A 22424-nucleotide genomic window follows, 5' to 3' on the forward strand; every position below is an offset into this window, starting at 1 on the left:
TCGTACCAAAAGTACGTCTAAAATACCAGTTTTACGAGTATGACCCCCAATAGGCAGTTTACGTATTTGCCGTGCTTAGGCGTCTTACAAATAAGGATTATTTATACAAATATCGACTTATTATTTCGGTAAGGGTCGGAAATATGGTGACGTTTTGAGTGAAGGCTATGAATCTATTGTCATATTTTTGTTATATATTATTACATTATTTTTAGATACAACAGACACCCAGACGACCATCTGTTAACAAAATTTTATTTTACCTAAAGTAACGGTAAGAATGGAGGTACGAGGTGATGAAAGTTTCATATTTGTTTTATTTCAGAAATCAAAGTCCGTACTTTTAAATACTCGACAAGCTAAAAGTAGTCTATTACAAATAACCTGTTCCAAAAACTATTCCGGTACAACGCCCCGCCTCTAGTGTGGATATTGTTCACTGACAGGTGGTGATAATAGCAATTCGACAAGTCACAATATTTCTCACATCAAATGGAAATCAACACGAAACGTCACTTTTAGCATGTCGAATAAGGGCCCAACCTATGGCAAAAACCCTCGTATTTGTATAGGTACCTACGTACCTAATTCGGTCATACATAGTCAGAAAGGAAGAGCCTCACTCCTTCTCTATCGACTTTCTTAAAGTGGAGTATGTGTACATACATACGAAAGAATTATAAGAGTGGCGAAAGAGCTTGGTGGTCGACGGTCTTCCCTCATAGATGGTCATTACACATTTACCTTATTTATTTCATCGCCTATTCTTCTAACCCTCAATTTTATTCGAAAAGTTCATTCTCACAGACGTCAGAATCCAGTCACGTCAGAAAACGAAGATAGACGTCAGATACTTGGTATTACTGGTATTTACCAATAGTTACCCGACGTTCCGAAAACAACAAACATGGCCAGTTTCTCGTGTTTTCGCATTATTGAACAGTTGTGATCTTAGACAGATGTGGCGGTGGGTGGCTTTAGGCGTTCTTTGGGGTAAGTACTAAATAACAAATATAATGCTTTTTTTACAAAATAAGTAGATATATAGGTACAGGAGGGTCACTTGTTACGCCAACCAGAACTTGGGCGCGCTGGGACCCCATGGGACCTTCTATGCTTGACTACTTGGTAATTGGTATTAGCTCGGCTTGACTAGGTGACGCTGGAAGCTGTGCTGTGTAACTTTGTTGATTGAGAAATTTCTAGCATCGTGTAGGGATAGAGCCCAAACTTTAGTGTGTCGGAATATTCCCGATTATAGTTGACGACGGTCTGCCCTAGTTGGTAGTGACCCTGCCTATTAAGCCAATGGTCCTGGGTTCGAATCCCAGTAAGGGCATGTATTTGTGTTCTGAACACAGATATTTGTTCCTGAGTCATGAGTATTTTCTGTGTATTTAAGTATTTGTATATTATATACATCGTTGTCTGAGTACCCACAACACAAGCCTTCTTTAGCTTACCATGGGACTTAGTCAATCTGTGTATGACTGTTAAGTTCACTTTCTTTTTTGCGTGTGTATGGCACCAATATTTGGATATATCATGTTTCGCAGGTTAAGGATTAAATCAGTTATAAAAACGCGCTGATATGCACTCATCGCTAATATCTCCGGATATTATGAATATTATTTCACAGGTTCAGTGTGGAGTCAGTTCTTCGACTGCCACGACGACCCCAGCTATGACCCCGAAGAAGGCCAGATCACAGAGCTGCAATACTCTTGGTTAGGCGCCTTGCAGTACATACATGGTAGGCCAACACTCCAACCTCTATTAACCTATACACGTCTTACGAGTCTTCCTCTAATGGCCAAAGATTGGTTTAAAAGTTACGCAGCCATGCCTGAATTTAAGATCTAATCAGTTTTGTTATTCCACAGTCAAAAACGGGACCCCCCACTACTTCAGGGTGCCACGTGTGGTCCTGATTAGTCGGCAGTTTGTGTTAAGCACGGCTGTGGATGCTGCTGTAGTTCCACATGGATATGCTTTGTAAGTTGACTAGCTTGAACCATATCCTTGTAACTATTAGAAAATAAGATCGACAGTAAATACACGTACATATATACAAATTGCAAATACATATATGATAGGCAAATATCACCTAATCCTGGAATCTCATCGGTTACTTTACCTAACCCTTCTTTATGATGTCTGTCTCCGATTTGATCAGAGAAAGTTCGTCGATATATATCAGTGGAGACAAATATTGTCTCATTGTAGGTTTCCTAGCCACACACAGGTAAAACAGCCGCAGAACCAATTATTAAGTACGTCTCTTGCTGTAAACCTAAAGTATTTTCTGGCATTTTCTTTCATTTTGCTCTTCTGAAAGGTTTTCTGAAACTTATATCCCATTGCCCTTACAGAGGAAACGTGATCTTCGGCGATTATGAGCGAGATGAAGTGGAATGTGAAACTACAGTCCAAGCCCTCGCCAACATGAACGCGGAGTGCGAACCAGCCATCCTGCTGATGCCAGTAGCTGATGTGCTGATCCATCCGGAGTTTAAGCACTTTGGAGCCAGGAGCAGCGTGGCGTTGCTCAAGCTTATCACCACTGTTAAATCTAGTAAGTGGATTGATTAAAGTGGGATGAGAGACGACAGTCCAAGCTCTAGCCAACTTGAAGGTGGAGTGCGAGCCAGCCCCTGCTGATACCAGTAGCTGATGGGCTTATGCTGATACTGCTGATCCATCCCGAGTTTAAGCACTTCGGGGCGAGGAGTACCACGGCGTTGTTAAAGCTTATCACCACTGTTAAATACAAAGATGCTTCTATTTTACTGGAGATATTTTCCGGTTACTCTTTGCCAGGGGTGCTACTCCTTAGAATCCATTTCTCCAAAAAAAGGAGTGCAGAAAAAATATCCCAGTATTCTCTGTAACGTGAAAATAACTTGAATATGTTTCTTCAGGGAGTCTCTATTGTTTCCCATATAGTTTTAAGTCATGATGTATTGTTTGTCCGCATTTTCATTAAACATAATTTGTTATTTCTCACAAACGCGTAATTTTTCAGGATTGCCATAAAACAAACCTAACCTTACCTATCTATAGGATAACCTTACGAAAATCCTGAGATGTTAACGGTTTCAGAATTATGATTATGACTAATGATAATCTGACCATCATTACATTATGACTTTCAATAATTATGTCAAAAAGTTTTTCAGGATACGTGTTGCCGGTGTGCCTGCCCTTCAGGAACTTCCTCGAGCGCAGCAACGGCAAGCAGATGGAAGAAAGGCTTTACCACATTGACTTTGCCAGTGGTAAGTTGGTTGCCCTGCAATTTAACTTGATGTTGCATTGTTTCGTCAGAGTTGCTATGGTCATATTCGGTCTCCAACATCAGCTGCATGGTATAATATTATACCATAACATTGTCACGCTGGGTTCACACGGAGTTAATTTTTCCCGTATACCGTATACGGGATTTTATCGAATACCGTAGACATAGCAAAATTTGTATGGCAAATTTCAAAATCGTTCACACGCCATTTACCTACGCCACGCCGTGTGAACCTAGCCTCACTTAGTAGTAGGGAGTAGGGAATGCAAACCGGTTTTAACCGAAACCGAAAAAACCGGTTAAAACCGGTTTTTTGACGGAGACCCAAAACCGGGTTTTTAGAATTTGAAAAAACCGGTTTCGGTTTTATTCGGTTTTTTTTTATTTACCTAAGTTGCATGTTTTATTCATTATAAGGGTATAAATCGGTCCTAAACCGGTTGAATCGACATCAAATCAAATAATGTGGTGTTGTGTTAGTTTGATCATTTGTAACGCTAAATGAATTTTTACTATACAAAATACAAAAATACGAAAGATTTAAATAATATAAAGTACTGGCAGTGGCAGGACATCCGTGCTGGTGTACGAATTGGTATAAAAGGTCTTACTTATAATTTTATTATGCGATGCGCTGTAGAAAAATTCTACGTAATCAATTATATCAATGGCAGCTTTAATTTAGAGTCTTTTGTTGGTTCGGTGATAACGACTTGCCGACAACCTTTTTTGTCTCTTTCGCACTAATAGGAAAGGGTAGTTCAAACCCTAAAGAATGGAATTACTTGACTACCTGTGTTTGCCCAGTTTAAGCTAACACCATCAGTTTCTAATCGACTTTTCGAGAAGAAACACGTGACGTGAATTGTTGTATTAGCTTATTTCATTTATTTCCTACTTTACAAATCCATAATAACTTAGCAAATATTTTATATAGGAAGGTAGTAACAGTAAACGAATTAACTACTTGAATATTTACTAGAAGACAGCGAAAAACTTAGAGCAAGATTTTGGATTGGGCCATTTGATTTAAGACAAATAACATTAAATTATAAATTGATATTGTCATATATTTAAGAAAAAAATAATTTAATAAAATTGTTTTGTTCCTATTCCTAGTTACAAATAACATTAAGTTATTTGACAATTCCCATACAATACAACAAAATAGTCAGATATTCTGTCTTTAATTTCGTGATAAAATCGTGTATATACTATACTAGCATTCGTTTTTACACGTGAAGCAATCTTTTCTTTATTTCATGGCGATGAATTTAAGAATTTTTGATTCTAAAAACCGAAACCGGTTTTAACCGGTTTCGGTTTTTTTTTTGGTAAAACCGAAGAAAAAACCGGTTTTGAAAAACCTCCGGTTTTTGCATTCCCTAGTAGGGAGAGATCACTTTTTTGCTAAAGATCGCCCTGTTGTCAGTTGTGAATTGTTTTTCTAGAACTGTTTCTTTTTTGAGTTATGCGCTATTGGAAGCCAATCGTTAATTGTGGATGGGATAGGCATGCTTACTAAAAAATAAATAGATAGAATACTCCCACTCCCACTCCCACCAACAATTAGCGATTGGCTTCCACTGCTATAGAATGCAGTATGCTCCCGTCATCTATTTTCCCTGATAAATACAATCTAGTTCTATGTGAAGCAAGATACAGAACTAAGAGGTCTTATAGAGTGAAATGGCTTTTACTGATTCAGAAAGGTATCTTGGCTCAAATTTTTGAGCAAGAGAGACTTTGCTTAATCCGTTGTGATTTTTTTGATAAAAATGTTATTTTGCAGATGTCCCCCGAGATTTTGTAGAGGAAGAGAAAGAAGTCCTCAGGATCAGCCTGCTACCACGAGAGCTCTGCTATATATACGACTTGCCAGAAGTACGGTTGTGATCTTTCTCGTTCTTTATCGTTTATTATCGTTGCCTCTTCAGCAACTGCTTCTAAACCCAGGGTCTCTTACTCTCAGGGTCCGAAATAAAGTTTTGGTTTATAATTTTAAGCCAATCTTAGTGTTATTGAATATTATCAGGCCAAAATTGGCTCCCTATGATTTCCAAACTGGAAAGCATGGATAAGAGCATAGAGAAATAAATAAGGTTAAAAGAGTGCTTACTTCATTCATAAGCTTAAATACATCTTATTACAAATAAGTTTTCGCAAAGTTCGGCTAAGGCTGCCTGTCCACTGGAGCGGACAGCCATATGCCCTTAGAGAAATAAGTAAGCTTAGAGTGTTTATTCCACTATACAACTTATTATTTATAATATTTAACACTCTTGTATGGAGTGAGCAAATAATAATCACTGAACCTGAATGTATCCGAACTTGTGAGCAAAGTTAAGATAAGAGACCATAGTTCTATGGACTAAACAATCTGAACAAATATTTTATATAAATTCTGAACGATTTTAGAACAACACGCGGCTGAAGAAGGAGCGCATTACCTGCACGACTGGCTGCGGGTTCCGTTCGGGCGCCCCGAGCCTGGTTCACGAGCACACTGGGCATTGGTCCGTTGTCGCTCTCGCACATGGTGAGATATACTTAATATGACAATATAACAAAAATATATATAACGTTTGTATTTTAGCGTGCAGTTGCGCTCTCTCGGAAAGGTTTACACGGAAGACTAGCGTCGAGATCCTTAGGTGGTATCTTGACGTTAAGCTGAGTGGAAACGCTTTGTGACGCTTAATAATAAATTGGTTCCGTAGTCTCATGTTGTACCTACCTAAATTTAATCATTTTCAAAATAAATTTCTTATATTCTATTGTATTCAATAAAAAGTAAATTGTAAGAGAGGTATGGGCATTGTGAATGTCATCTCGCTCTGTGTGGTAGGGCACAGCACAGCGGATGTCATTCCAGATCTAGAGCAGAGCCCAACTGGGGAAGTACCTCCACTTTACAGAAAATCGCAGCCAAATAACACTAGACCCTACTCATAGTTATGTGTTCCTGCCGGTGAGTAAGGTTGCCAGAGCTCAACGAGGGTGGGAGGGGGTTAGGGTCGGCAACGCGCATGTAACTCCTCTGGAGTTGCAGACGTACATAGGCTACGGATACTGCTTACCATCAGGCAGGCCGTATGCTTGTTTGTCGCCGACGTAGTATAAAAAAAAAAAAGTAAAAGTATTTTAAGTCTAAAATTTAAGAACTCGGCTTATTTTTACAAGGCTCAGCTACAAAAACTTTTGAGTCTTTTAATTCCCGAGTTTAGTCTTTCAGTGAGTCTTTTTTTAAGCTCAACTCAAAAGGATTCGATTCTCCGAATAAGACGAAAGACTCCGTCAACAATTTTGTAGGTTTTATCTGAATGCTAAAAGCAGTCAAGGAAATAAGCGTTATTGTGATGTACCTAACCCACGAATTTTACATGAAGCTAATGCATTTCAATTTGATTGTAAAAAAATGAGTTTTCTGGAAAGAACTCAAGTCTCTACAAAAGCCCAAATCTCTAACAAGTTGAAAAGAACTCAAGTTTCAACTTAATTTTAAGAGATTAATTGTGATTCGAAATGATTAATTATTTCTTATATTTGAATAATGATGATGAAATGGATATTCCTGCTTCTGCATGTACTTCCTTTTTTGTTTTAATTTTTTATTTTATTTGTTTGACATTTAGAATTTATTCTAGAAACATTCTAGACTAGTATTTTTTATACAATTGTTTTGTTTTGCATGACGATATTTTGTAAAATTCTTAGTATTCAATTTGATCTATGAATTATATTCATTAGTATTATATATGGAATAATATTTACAACATCAATAAATTGCTCTGATAATTAGCTTAAGGTAATTATATGTAATACTGTCTTACTATTCACAAGTGCTTGTTGCTAGGCCTACATGAATAAAGTATATTTGAACTTGAACTTGAGAGTGAAAAATGTTGCCGAATCCTTAAGCAGAAAACTCTAGTCTTAATCAACACTAGTAAAGATGGAAGGGCACATTTCAGTTTATTCTGCGAGTAGGCCTCAAGGGCTACAAGTCAAATACAACATTAACAGTAACATCATATAGTTACTAGTGACATTACCCGGGTAAACATTACATTATAATAATCTCAAAATAAATAATTACTACAGTATAACAGAGATTTATAGTCTCTAAACTCTCTAATGGTTAATAATACATTAAATTTGGAGATGTAATAGGTATCTTTATCTTAGGTACCTATGTAAAGATTAGAGTTTCTTGCCTCTGGGATTTCTACAATTTATGAGGGATTTAAATCTTCCCTGGACAGAGGTGTAGGGTTAGAGCCTGCGTAGCTTCATTTGACGTTCATAATACAATACAATACAAATACACTTTATTGAACACCTCAATACAGAAACAGTACAAATAATACAACACATAAAGAAGAGGTAAACAACAGGCGGTCTTATCGCTAAAAAGCGATCTCTTCCAGACAACCTTTAGGTAGCGGAATTTAAAAAAAAAAGTTATGTCAGTAGGTGTTCCAGATGCAATAAAAGAAGTCTAGCATAGAATAAACACAAAACTAAACAATATATTATATACAAATATAAATAAAAAAGATATATAAATACATATACATACATATATTAAAATACATATTATATATATATATATATAATAAATGCCAGCTATAAGTATGGAAAAGGAAGCAGATAAAAGTATTACGGAGCAGGTAAAAAGTGAAGTTAAATGAGTCTCTTGAAAGAATTAGGACATTGAGCGCGCCTTAAGTCTATAGGCAGAGAATTCCATAGTCGGATAGCTTGAAAAGTGTAAGAATTATTATAAAATTTAGAAGAGGATGATGGTACAGAAAGAAGCAAGTTCTGGGATCACCTAACAGAACGGAGGTAGCTAAAACGGTTCTTGAGATAGCGGGGAGTCGCGGGGTTAAAAAGAATGGAATACAGAAGGGACAAAACGTGAGAGTTACGACGTAAGCGAATAGGGAGCCACTTGAGCGCATTGTAATATGCCTACTTGGAAAATCTTTATCTTTATTATTGTATTATGAAATAAATAAATCTATCTATCTATCTGTATTTAGTTTATTTGTTTTCCAGGCGGAACACCCTGCCCCGACCCGCTGCGGTCCCATCGGCCACCAGCTCCTCCTCGACACACAGTGCTGTACCCCTACGTTCCCTGGATAACAGCCGCCATTACTGGCAAGCCCCTGGGTGCTTTCTCCAAAGATGATCCATTTGGTGAGTTAAAAATATTAAAATTCCGTCTAGATATAAATATAATATAAATAAATAATTGGGAAGTATTTTAAATCTTTTAGTCCTGCCTGTGTTGTCTCATGACGGTCGTACTTATAGCAATGTGCCAAAGAGAATTTTCGAAAATTGCAAACTTCCTATCAAAATTTTATTTCCTCGGTATTTTTTTCTGCACGTTTATTGTCTAACCTTCTTAGCGCCACTTGCATCATTCCAATAACCCGGGGTTAACCTGGAGTTACCTTGGTTACCAGTACAATTTGACTAACCCGGCTAACCCCGGTATTGTCATTGTCAGTCGGTATTGTCATTCATTTTATTATGGAAATTGACAATAACACCAACGCGTTCAGTCGGTATTGTCATTCATTTTAAAATTGACAATAACACCAACGCGTTCATGCCGCTGCAGTAATGTCGGAGCAGTAGTGCAGCTGTGGTCAGAAATGGACTGTCACCTTTAGTGGGATGGTGCAAGTGACGCTTACAGTTAGTTTCGATTTTTATGACATATGAAATAGACGCCTTCGATTCCTACGAAAAACAGACGCAAATGAATGACGTTAATGGTAAATGAAGTCGTTAACAGTTAAGGACATTGAGTAATAATCCCTAATTTCAAGGCACATTTTCTAAGTGGAAACTTGCTTGAGAACTTTATCATGAAACTTTCTAGAAATTGCGGAAATTTTGAGAATGTCCTTTGCGCAATTGCGCATACCAAGCGTAGTATGGGTTATTGCAGTGGTTCCACATTATTGTAGATAACATCCTCCTACACAACTGGGGCCCATTTCTCGAACGGTACTAGACTAATATTATTATATAGTCCACAAACTGTCAAGTCGTATGAGTAACCATGGCCACTTATAATATTAGACTAATATCTCCCATACCATATTTCATATACCCATTTCTCGAACGGTATAAGACAAATATTGTTAGTGTACAAACTGTCAAGTCGTATGGGTTACCATGGCAACACGCTTATAATATTAAACTCAACAAATGGGCCCCAGGGCCCCATTTCTCGAACGGTATGAGACAAATATTGTTAATCCACATACTGTCAAGTCGTATGGGTTACCATGGCAACACGCTAATAATATTAAACGCAACAAATGGGCCCCAGGGCCCCATTTCTCGAACGGTATAAGACAAATATTGTAAGTCCACATACTGTCAAGTCGTATGGGTTACCATGGCAACACACTAATAATATTAAACTCAACAAATGGGCCCCAGGGCCCCATTTCTTGAACGGTATAAGACAAATATTGTTAGTCCACATACTGTCAAGTCGTATGGGTTACCATGGCAACACACTAATAATATTAAACTCAACAAATGGGCCCCAAAGCCCCATTTCTCGAACGGTATAAGACAAATATTGTTAGTCCACATACTGTCAAGTCGTATGGGTTACCATGGCAACACACTAATAATATTAAACTCAACAAATGGGGCCCAGGGCCTCATTTCTCGAACGGTATAAGACAAATATTGTTAGTTTTTTTTTTTTATACTACGTCGGTGGCAAACAAGCATACGGCCTGCCTGATGGTAAGCAGTATCCGTAGCCTATGTACGCCTGCAACTCCAGAGGAGTTACATGCGCGTTGCCGACCCTAACCCCCTCCCACCCTCGTTGAGCTCTTAACGCAACCTTACTCACCGGCAGGAACACAACACTATGAGTAGGGTCTAGTGTTATTTGGCTGCGATTTTCTGTTAGGTGGAGGTACTTCCCCAGTTGGGCTCTGCTCTAGATCTGGAATGACATCCGCTGTGTTGTGCCCTGCCACAAATGTTGTTGTGAATGTTGGGTCCAAATCCACATACTGTCAAGTCGTATGGGTTACAATGGCAACACACAATAATATTAGACTAATATGTTCGAGAAATGGGCCCCATGGCCGCGTTTGCGAGACGTCTCCAATTCCCCTGACTGTCTGTCCTTAACAATGTACTCTAAAAGAAAAACTCGTCATTGTTTCCAGGGTACGTGATGCCCCGCGCGTCCCCCTACGATCAAGTCGGTCACGCCTGGGTGGGCCATTGGTGGATGGGGGGCGTACGATGTTATGACAGAGGAGATGCGGCCTTAGACATCTTCAGGTTTTATCAGGAGATCTTCAGGGTCAAGCCTGTTGCGCTGTCCAGGGTCAATTATCATTTAGAGGTAAAAGGGAGATTATTTAAGAAGTTTTGTTTAAATAAACCTATTTAAATAGATTATCGCGTATAATGAATATTAAATACATCCTGACGTTTCGAAATCTTTAAAGCGTTGTCATTTGTAGTCACCCACCCCACCACGCTATTGACCAGGAACGCTGTAAACGTTTCGAAACGTCGGGATGTATTTTTCATTGCTTAGTGTAAAGCCTGAGTGGACGCTCGCAGCGGAGCGTTCGGCGGGGCGTGCAGCGTGGCGTCGGGCTCACAAGCGACGCGAGCAGCGCGCACTAAGGCCGCTCCTATACGTTTGCATGTGTTTAACATGCACGCCACACGCCCCGCCCCACTACACGCCCAACTCGAGCGTCCACTCAGGTCTTACACTTATGCTCTGAAAGTGGGTCGTTGTTGTTCTTAATCAGTGAGCAATGGCAATGACACGTCTAGAGCATTGTTTTTTTTTATACCACGTCGTTGGCAAACAAGCATACGGCCTGCCTGATGATAAACAGTCTCAGCACCCTATGTACGCCTACAACTCCAGAGGATTTACATGCGCGTTGCCTCCCCCCCCCCCCCCCTCATTGAGCTCTGGCAACCTTACTCACCGGCAGGAACACAACACTTTGAGTATAGGATCTAGTGTTATTTGGCTGCGGTTTTCTGTAAGGTGTATGCCGGACTCTTATTTTTCAATTTTTTTGTAATTTAAAGCCTCAATAAAATATAACTGAATAGGTAAATTTCGTATCGTCCACAGAAAAGGAGCCAATTTTCTCAAAAGTTTTTGACCCTCTTATTTAAAGTACAATACAATATAAATATTCTTTATTGCTCAGCAATATGAAAAGAACATAATGACGTACAAATTAAACACAACTTTAGCTATAAGACCGCCCGTTGTCTATCAGCCAGTGGATGTCATTCCAGATCTAGAGCAGAGCCCAACTGGGGAAGTACCTCCACCTTACAGAAAACCGCAGCCAAATAACACTAGACCCTACTCATAGTGTTGTGTTCCTGCCGGTGAGTAAGGTTGCCAGAGCTCAACGAGGGGAGGCGGGTTTAGGGTCGGCAACGCGCATGTAACTCCTCTGGAGTTGCAGGCGTACATAGGCTACGGAGACTGCTTACCATCAGGCGGGCCGTATGATTGTTTGCCACCGACGTAGTATAAAAAAAAAATCATAGTCTTAGTTTTTAATTTTTACGTCATTATGTTCTTTTCATATTGGTGAGCATTAAAGAATATTTGTATTTGACGACCGGTTTGGCCTAGTGGGTAGTGACCCTGCCTACGAAGCTGATGGTCCCGGGTTCAAATCCTGGTAAGGGCATTTATTCGTGTGATGAGCATGGATATTTGTTCCTGAGTCATGGGTGTTTTCTATGTATTTAAGTATTTATAAATATTTATATATTATATATATCGTTGTCTGAGTACCCTCAACACAAGCCTTATTGAGCTTACTGTGGGACTTAGTCAATTTGTGTAATAATGTCCTATAATATTTATTTTTATTTATTTTTTATTTATTTGAATTGTACTTTAAATAAGAGGGTCAAAAACTTTTGAGAAAATTGGCTCCTTTTTTGTGGACGATACGAAATTTACCTATTCGGTTATATTTTATTGAGGCTTTATACTACTCACATTACTTGTTTTTTTACCTTGTCTTAACTACCGTAATGGTTGTCTGGAAGATATCGCTCTTTAGCTGTAAGACCGCCCGTTGTCTATCATAGTCTAAGAGCGATCTCTTCCAGACAACCTTAGGGTAGTGGAGACAAGGTAAAAAAACAAGTAATGTGAGTAGGTGATCCAGTGAGTAAAAGTACCTAATAAAGGTCAAGTACCTGTAACCCTAGTAATTTCTTGGAATGTTTTCAGATCGTGTCCCCCAGGGAAACGATCATTATCTGCGTGAAGGTCGGCATGCCGTTCCAGATCGGTCAACCCCAGGTCTACGATTTAGACTCGCCTGAGGTTTCGGTAAGGGTTTCAGCGTGGAGTCTGAAGTCTTGAATTTGATTGTGGGTTTTTTATTGTTTTATTAAAAGTAGTATTTTCTTAAACTATATCGGTGGCAAAAAAGCATACGGCCCGCCTGATGGTAAGCAGTCTCCGTAGCCTATGTACCCCTGCAACTCCAGGCAAGTTTCGTGCGCGTTGCCGACTTTAACACTCCGCACCCTCGTTGAGCTCTGGCAGCCTTACTCACTGGCAGGAGCACAGCACCATGAGTATTATGTGTATTTGGCTGCGGTTTTCTGTACGGTGCAGGTACTTTCCCAGTAGGGCTCTGCTTTAGATCTGGAATGACATCCGCTGTGCTATACCCTACCACACAAAGCGAGATGGCATTCACAATGCCCATATACCTGCATGTTGGACGTAGATTAAGGACGTACCCGGATCCAAAAGTATTTAAAGAAATGGCGAGCCAATAAAATAACCCTAGAGTTCCAAGCATCTAATAGGGTTGTTTCCAATTTTTGAAAAACGCTTGTATTGCGTTCTATATTAACTAAAAGTTGCCCTAAAATTCAACTTTTATACTAAAAACGGCTTTAAATATGTTAAATTAACAAAATATATTTTAAAAGACCCTTTCGCGCCCAAAACGCTCTTTGAAAATTGTGTGACGTCACAGTTTACGGTTTGACAGATAACTACATACACACGTAGAAGATACGAAGTGTCAACTGACATTTGTCATTTGTTGTTTATCGCCTAACTGTCAAGTGTCAATCCGAGAGTTGTGACGTCATCAGAATCTTCAAAGACGTTTCGAGTTTGGTCACGTGACGTGGGCCAAAAGATATTTTAAATTCAATATTTACAAAAATATGGTCATTACAGGTCCCCTAAAAGTAGTTTAACATGTTCTTATAATCCAAAAGAATTTATTGGGATACAATTCTGCCCTAAGATTTGTAGATGGAAACAACCCTATTACCTCCTCATGTGGTGTCAAGTCTGATATAATGCATTCACGTTCCTTCGTGATTATGTGTGAAGATTGTGAAAGTTCACATCACTGTTTTCCTCTTACATTCATGCACTTTTCTCGTTACATAACTTTCATCCCTCCATATCACATGCCCATACAATGCTAGACGGTAATGTTGATGCTATAACTTAAAAGGGCTTCCCCTCAGTTATAGGGCTCGGATTTTGAAATTAACTTCTTTAGGCTCCTCGTTATCTTGAGTTAACAATTCCATTCTGCACAATCTCAATATTTAGCAATAGAAACCAAAATCACATAAAATTATCACAACGGCTTATAGGGACCGTGCGCGTTGGAGGGTCTGCGATCTTGTGGCCGAAATCGGAATTATGTACATGTACATTTACACATCACGTGTTTTCTTGTGCATAATAGGTTCTGCCATCTTGTGGGCTACATCGGAACAATAAACATCACATTTACGCCTCGCGCCAATAATTAGACGGCTCCTGTGCTGCCTCCTGTTCATGCACGCTTCCTATTACTTGCTTTTTGTTTTTTTATGCCTCTTCCAGTCCCGACATCTGTCACTTTTCCCGCGCATTGCGCCTAAGTTTTTTTTAAACGGTCCATTAATAAGGCACATCCACATTTACTAACAATTGATAATGACAAAACATAGGAGACGCGAACGCGATGTTGGAACCTAATATTGATGATGAATTTTTTAGTATTATTAATTTTTAGATTTAGGTTTTAAGTTTTATAGTTTAGTTACATAAATGAATTTGTATACATTCAATGAACTGTTTACATACAAATAAATATTATGGAAATGATGAATATTCCAATCTAGTTAATACATTGTTTGCAGGTGGACATTCCCCTGCTGCAGTTCAAACACCAGTACAGCTTCGAGGTGGAGGCCTGGGGCTACAACCACACCGAGTCCCAGTCTTCCGACAGCCAGGCCGACGATTCAGATTATCAAGATTAACAATGTTGTATATCAATAAATAAAAATATTCTGGATCAAACGTTTATCATTTTATCCTATCTATGATAAATATATATTTAAGATTAGTTGACATCTACACAATTTGTGAAAAACCAGCGGTGGCGGCATGATTCCATGTTTATACCCGTCACTTTCACGATTTCATACTTGTTAGAACGTGACAGCCATTGTGACAAATGATAAAGAGCCGTCCATCTTAGCCCTACAGGAATGGTTCACATGATATAGCATACGTGTCACTTTCTGTGACAGAGCTTTTTTAAACACAGCGCTCCAATATACAAGATTCTTTAGCATCTAATTCGTGGAAAACCATTGCACCCCTAATTTGACATGATAGCATACGTCACTTTCTGTCACCGAACTTTATTAACAGATAAATGATACCGTATATCATGTCATGTCATGCGACGCCACGACATTAACACACTAGTTAGAACTGGTCTTTGCCCCGGAGTAAAGTATCGCCTCCCACACCACACCGAGTTTTTTGGATGCCAGCGCAGCCTTTCCTTTCGTGCACCTCGAAAACTAGAGTGCGTGTTCAGATATTTTTGTGCACTTCGGCCGCTCCGATATATCTGATGGCAACTTTACAATGTTTGTGTCGTCTCGCGGTAGGAACACCGGTTCAATACTGCTCAAAATAAAAATCAAAGAACGTAGCACGAATACACATATTAAAAACACCCAACTATGGCATCCAGAAATTAAAACGTACAGTGTTTGTGTCGTTAACGATCCGCGATCATTCACGGGAATAACCTGTCATTACATATAAAGAAAGGGCCGACGAGAAAAGGAATGTACAGTCGGCGCCGGAAGATGACTATTGCGAAGTAATGACCCTAAAAGGGTAATTTAGAGATTTAATATTTATGTGAAGCAATAGTGAACTTATTTAGTTAAATGGAGAGAAAACGAGACATATAAGAAAGTAGACATTTTTAAAAACGCAAGAGGTCATCTTGTTTTACCCGCCATCGTGAAATTAAATTGTTCCTAAGTTAAATAAAAAATCGGTTGTCTGTAAAGTCGGTTTACTGACGATAGTTGAACGTGGGAACGTCATAAGAAAAAGAAAAGCTATAAACAATTGACACCACATTCACTTTTCACTGCACTTCATACTTGACGAAAACATGTAAATGTATTATTGTATAGCAGCTGTCCATGCGGACGCATCGCTCACTCAAGTAGGAGAGAGATAGATGTCGAACGCTGCCGAACGCGGAGGCCGATTGTGCCTCTTGGTCGCTCGTTGCGCGCTCTCGCTTGCACTTCAAGCCTTAAAAGGAACGCCTCAGAGCGAGGTAACGCCGCATGAATCATGTTTTTTCGTGCGTGCAGCCGGCTCCATCGAATTATGACACGTTGTCACGTCAAAAATAGGACTTCCCTACACTCTCCCATTTCAGCATTTATCCTGGTTGTGTCCCTAAAGCTACTTCTTCGTACCAGGGTTCGCGTTCTAACTTTTTCTCCTCGATTTTGCGCAGTTATCGGAAACCAAATTTATTTTTTAAAAAATGGACGGCAAAGTCGACTATGCCATTTAAAAATTGGTCACGAAAGTGTGTAGTTTAATAGTCAATTAAAAATTAAAAACATCGCAATTTCGATTTTAGGACTGCAATGTTGCATACAAAATCACAAATTCTATTATTTGTCGAGTTCCAAGCTTTTTATAATTATTATTGACTTTTTTTATATAATACTTTTTTTTATTCTGACATTGTCATACTTTTATTCTTAATTGGTTTTAATGACATGCATATTGAGAGTCCAAGTATTGTACGCCAAATTCTGGCTGATTGTGATGTAACAAAATACTAACCCCACCACCATTTATAACCACTCACATTCAAACAATAAATAATTTGTATTTTAAAAAGTTGAAATGTCTATATCAAATGAAGGCACAGGTCCATAAACAGCCAAATAGATGATCAGTACTTATTATAGTTATTATTATAATGTTGGTACCACGACTATCTAGTCTCAATTTAGGTTGGCGTGTTTTCGGCAGAGAAATACACTTCTATTTTTTAATTTAAAAATATAAAAAGGTGGCAAAGCAAATCTTTTCTTAGTTGTTTTTACTTTTTCTTTGGAAATATATACGTAAGGACGTTGCTTCTCTAAAATATTTCTATTATATTTGAGAAAAGCACTATATATGACTCGGCTGGCTAGCTATTTTTGAATCTCGTCAATAATGTACTATGATTTATTTATGATTACGTTAATTCCGTCTTCCTCACAACGTTCATTGGAGAGATTGGGCGGCGGCGAATGCATAATTAAATTCTCAACATACCAACAATACATATACTACATTCGGCCGAAATTAAAATATCCGACTGTACGTGCACATAAAAGCGTGAATGCCTTTATTGCATTTGTTTGTATCTTCATTTCGATTATCAATTCTGCAATATTGCAGAGCATGGTAATGGAATTTGAGCTTTACTTATGTGAGAGAGAGTCCCGTTTTCATTAATAATTGTTATTGTGAGTTGGTCATGAGGAAGCCTACTAAAGCATGATTTGTTAAGGTGGTTCGATTTTCATACAAAAAACAATCGCTATTTATTAATTAATTACACAATATTATTACATAAATAGTTGCGCATCTATCTACTTTCGAATATTCATTTGCGCTAAATTAATAGAAAAACTTTGTGTCATACAGAAATCATGCAATAATCAACGTTATATTTTTATAAATTTTACTCATGTGTGTGTGACAAATGTCGTGTACAAATACATTGCGGCGTTGCCACTCCATGCTTCGGACGGCCATCGGCGCGACGTTGCGATGTTTGACGCGTTTTTAGCTGACTCTGTCGACACTGACACTCAGTGTGACCAGGCGTACGATAATTGTCGTACATGTACAATAATTTGGGCCCCGGTATGACATAATGTTCCAAAGAGCATTATCGTACACTAAAGTACTATAATTTCAGCCCTTGGATGATGCCACCTTAAAAGTCTAGTAATTTGAAACATAATATGACACTTTCTCTCAGAAATAGGCTAAAATTAGTATATTTTGGGTGTTCGGCTCCTTGGTGTAAGTTTAAAGTTTAAAATGTCTCAATTTCCTGTATACCGTTTGAGTCTATCCCAAAAATACACAAACATAAACAGATTTTTTGCGCAATTTCGACGAAAATTGTCTTTTTTTTATTATTAATTGGAAATTTAAGCTTATTTTGCTAGACATTTTTAGGGGCTGCCTTTTTGATTGGCGTACGATATTTTTTTCAACGGTACAATAATATTGACACTCAAGTACGATAATTATCTTCCGCTCGCCTGGCAACACTGCTGAAACTTGACAGGACCTAAATTCGCAAATTGCGGGGATCTTTCTCTTTTACTCTCACTAAGACGTAATTAGAGTGACAGAGAAAAATGCCCGAAATTGACGAATTTCGATTTTCCCGGTAGCCGCCCTGGTGCTTGACGTACTTGATAGAAAACAACGCTGCCGCATGTTCTGAATTGTGATTTTATGTGTTTTTGGATTGAAAATGATAGCAACGTCTAAATCAAGTTACAAAAATCATCGATATTCTGGTCCGCGAAAAACCAGGAAAAGTGTAACTGTAATTGGAGTCTACAAAAATGACCAATTCATAGAAAATATGACCTAGAAACTAGTTCATTTTTATAAAACTCAATTTTGCCCGAGATTGTACTTAGGCGAATACCTAAGGAAGCTAAGTGTATTGATCTTGAATAATTAGTTGGCTAATATATGACTCCAACATGATATGGACATTTACGTCATAACTATTATACCTAGTTGGTTACTAAGTTCTGTTACTCGATTTCTTTCTTTCTTCCTAGCGTTGTCCCAGCATATTGCCACGGCTCAATGGAGCCTGGGGTCCGCTTTGACAACTAATCCCAAGATTTGGCGTAGGCACTAGTTTTTACGAAAGCCACTGCCATCTGACCTTCCAACCCAGAGGGTAAAACTAAGCCTTGTTGGGATTAGTCCAGTTTCCTCACGATGTTTTCCTTCACCGAAAAGCGACTGGTAAATATCAAATGATATCTGTTCTGAAGTTCTGTTACTCGATTTGCAACCTCTTTATTCCCGTTAAAACAAATGCTACCGAAAAAATAAAAAATGACATAATGTGGTGGATTTGTGAGCTATAATTATATACCACACATAACGCTTATCTCGTCGTATCTATAATGAATTGGGGCCTAAAAGAGAATCGTATTCCAATTTTTTGAAACGCTTGTATTACTTTCTATATTAACTAAAAGTTGCCTTAAAATTCAGCTTTTATACTAAAAACGGCTTTAAATATGTTAAATTAACAAAATATATTTTGACAGATGCTTTCGCGCCCAAAACGCTCTTTGAAAATTGTGTGACGTCACAGTTTATACGTACACACGTAGAAGATACGAACTGTCAACTGATATTTATCATTTGTTGTTAATCGCCTAACTGTCAACAGTGTCAATCCGAGAGTTGTGACGTCATCAGAATCTTCAATGACGTTTCGAGTTTGGTCACGTGACGTGTGCCAAAAGATATTTTAAATTCAATATTTGCAAAAATATGGTCATTACAGGTCCCCTAAAAGTAGTTTAACGTGTTCTTATAATCCAAAAGAATTTATTGGGATACAATTATGCCCTAAGATTTGTAGATGGAAACAACCCTATTGCGTTGCACAAATGTGGGCACCCGCCAAACATGATTTTGGGTGTGTCATACTCAGGGCTAACACAGATTCATTTCTGTGAAAAAGGTGTGAAAACCGGAAACTGGAAACCGTTCTCGAACCAATAGTGAAGCCCTTAAGCCACACCCTATTTCAAAACCAGCCATGGATCTTTGAACAAGACTCAGCTCCTGCACATAAGGCAAAAACAACTCAAGCCTGGTTTCGAAGGAACAAAATTGACTTTATTTCCCACGAAGACTGGCCGTCCTCCAGCCCGGACCTTAACCCCCTGGATTATGCCATATAGCAGGTTATTGAGGAGAAAGCCTGTGCTTAACCCCACACAAAACTTAACTCCCTCAAGCGGGCCATAGTTAAGACAGTGACGGAATTAGACATGACAATCGTGCGTGCCGCTATTGATGACTGGCCTCGTCGTTTCAGGGCCTGTGTCAAAGCCAGAGGAGGCGATTTTGAATGATATTGTCATATGTGATTCCTGATTTTGTGTACTTCATTTTACTTATTATTTTATAATATATACTTTATTAAACTTTCGTTGGTATATTTTATGTAGATAAAGATTATTGCAGTAACAGAATTTAATAACCAACTAGGTAGAAAACAATGCAATACATAAAACGCATAAATTGGATATGATGTGATCCGTTGAATGAAATTGACAATAAATAAATAATTTTCTATCCCTAGGCATTGTGTGAAACTTCTAGTTGTGTCAAAATATCCCGAAATCAATAATATAAACAAACATGGTAAATATCTCATTTCTTTTTATAATGGTTATAAATAGAAGGCCATGCAATTTTGTAACTTACTGTAATTTAATTAAATGTATCGTAAAGAAAAGTTTTAATTCTACTGTAAAATAGTACCTACTTTTTTAAAGGCTGGGCAGTAAGGGAAAACAGCGTTTTTTTTTGAAAAAAATACCGGAAAATCTGACTTACAAATTTGGACTTTCTTAGGTTCATTCTACTTAGAATCTTCTCCACCCTAGCATTAAAAAAAGATATCCTAAAATATCCATACCATTACGTCACATTTTAGTGTGATAGAAATTTCAGTGTAAAACTAAAATTTCAATACAAATTTTCGGGTTTTTATAGCACGAGGATTGATTATGCTAGTGATTCTGAGTTGGAAGAACCCAAAAATATCATGATGTGTGAGAATCAGATTGGATTTTTATGGAAAAACGCTCATATTTCTCATAAAATAATTTATTAATAATAGGTACTTGATAATACTGATAACAAAAAAAAATAATGAGTCTCGAACCCACATCCTCTTGCATGTATTTCCACGTACATACCGCAACGCTATTGAAGCCTACTGACGCTGTGCCAAATTGTCTACTACAAGGATCCCAGTAAGACTGTTTGAATGTGTGAGTGATAGTTAGAAATAGAGTCAAGAAACATTCTGTCGACATTAAGGGGTAGTTTTTGTACAATGAAGTGTTCAATGTTTGTTTTAATAAATCAATATTTATTTAAAGAGTGCGCTAAACATAATTTACGGTATAGAAATACCAAAGACTACTCCACAAAAAAATTAAAACTCAAAATTTGCAATTGTGGCGCCATCTAGTGAGGTTTAAGCTTTGGGTAACCTAGTCGAACCACCTTAAGGCAAAGTTCTTTTTAGAAAAAAATAATACCCCGAATAAAACAAACTGTCACATGTTTTCTGCAAATATGTTGCTATTTCATATTGAGAAATCCTTTTCAATATTTCGCTAAAAGGAACTCATTTGACTGCCAGTGCGACCCCCTATATACTTAGGTACCACTTACTTAACCTAATAGCAGCCTAATAGTTGTTCACGTATGAACCCTTCAATAGCTCGGCTGGTCCTAGCTTCCCTAGGATATTAAATCTTTTGGACAGGCATTGCAGTCATTCAATATGAGATATAGTCACTAACCTTGAGCACACTCCGATGACTCTGAAGATCCTGGGCCTTCTTCAGCTAGCTAGCACTTCGAGGTCCTTGAGAGGTCAATACAAGCACACAAAACTGATCGTTTGCCGAAAATACCGGAATACCGATTTTTTGGAAATAACAGTGCACAGACGACATGCGTTGCAGACCGCGCCCGAGCCGAAAGCTCTCGAACGTCAGAGGTTTCTTATCTAGCCCCAAATTTGCTCCGGAATGACTTACCCTCATATTAAAAGATAACAATGCCCGAACATCTGTAAATTAGGAATAGGAAACTACTAATTTCTGATTATACCGATAGGTAGTGGAAAATACTAGTTACATATTACCATGAGTTTGAAATTAACATGTCTTAACACTCTTAACCAGTAGCCCGCCAAAGCTACGGTGTTTTCTTCAAAGCCCGTTCAAGGGTGCATTCCTGAGCTTAAATTAAGTAATTTTCTCAGAGAAACCGGTATTCTAATTAACTCCATTTTGGAGATAATCGATGATTTATTTTTATCTGATACGGTCCGTACGAGCGTGTACACTTGCCTTATGGCATGTGTACATATAGATTAGTGTTCAGTATGAGTTTATGCTTTTACCACTAAACGCAAGTACTATCTCGGACAATATTCGAAACGTCATAGTTTTCAATAGGGTTGTTTCCAATTTTTTGAAACGCTCGTATTACGTTCTATATTAACTAAAAGTTGCCCTAAAATTCAACTTTTATACTAAAAACGGCTTTGAATATGTTACATTAACAAAATATATTTTGACAGATACTTTCGCGCCCATCAAAACGCTTTTTGAAAATTGTGTGACGTCACAGTTTACAGTTTGACACATAACTACATACGCAAGTAGAAGATACGAACTGTCAACTGTCATTTGTCATTTGTTGTTTATCGCCTGTCAACAGTGTCAATCCGAGAGTTGTGACGTCATCAGAATCTTAACTGACGTTTCGAGTTTGGTCACGTGACGTGTGCCAAAAGATATTTTAAATTCAATATTTACAAAAATATGGTCATTACAGGTCCCCCCTAAAAGTAGTTTGACATGTTCTTATAATCCAAAAGAATTTATT

General features: G+C 38.1%; 1 protein-coding gene across 1 annotated transcript; it reads left to right on the plus strand.

Annotated features, from left to right (window-relative positions):
• The first annotated feature begins 549 nt into the window (after positions 1-549).
• LOC133516566 (uncharacterized) lies at positions 550-14696 on the plus strand. Its single transcript, XM_061849559.1, has 11 exons — positions 550-993; positions 1640-1753; positions 1884-1995; positions 2373-2575; positions 3180-3278; positions 5091-5182; positions 5717-5837; positions 8363-8506; positions 10525-10706; positions 12597-12698; positions 14534-14696. Exons 1-11 carry the CDS (start codon positions 960-962, stop codon positions 14654-14656), a joined length of 1326 nt encoding a protein of 441 aa, XP_061705543.1. The 5' UTR covers positions 550-959; the 3' UTR covers positions 14657-14696.
• The last annotated feature ends 7728 nt before the right edge of the window (positions 14697-22424 follow it).

Source organism: Cydia pomonella, chromosome 3, assembly GCF_033807575.1.
Source record: "Cydia pomonella isolate Wapato2018A chromosome 3, ilCydPomo1, whole genome shotgun sequence".
Lineage (NCBI taxonomy): Eukaryota > Metazoa > Arthropoda > Insecta > Lepidoptera > Tortricidae > Cydia > Cydia pomonella.

Bases quoted from the DNA above. Each gene is read 5' to 3' on its own strand.
- LOC133516566 (XM_061849559.1), top strand. From the start codon at position 960: ATGTGGCGGTGGGTGGCTTTAGGCGTTCTTTGGG. The intron at 1,754-1,883 runs GTAGGCCAACAC...GTTATTCCACAG, and splicing joins CGCCTTGCAGTACATACATG to TCAAAAACGGGACCCCCCAC. The intron at 2,576-3,179 runs GTAAGTGGATTG...AAAGTTTTTCAG, and splicing joins TATCACCACTGTTAAATCTA to GATACGTGTTGCCGGTGTGC.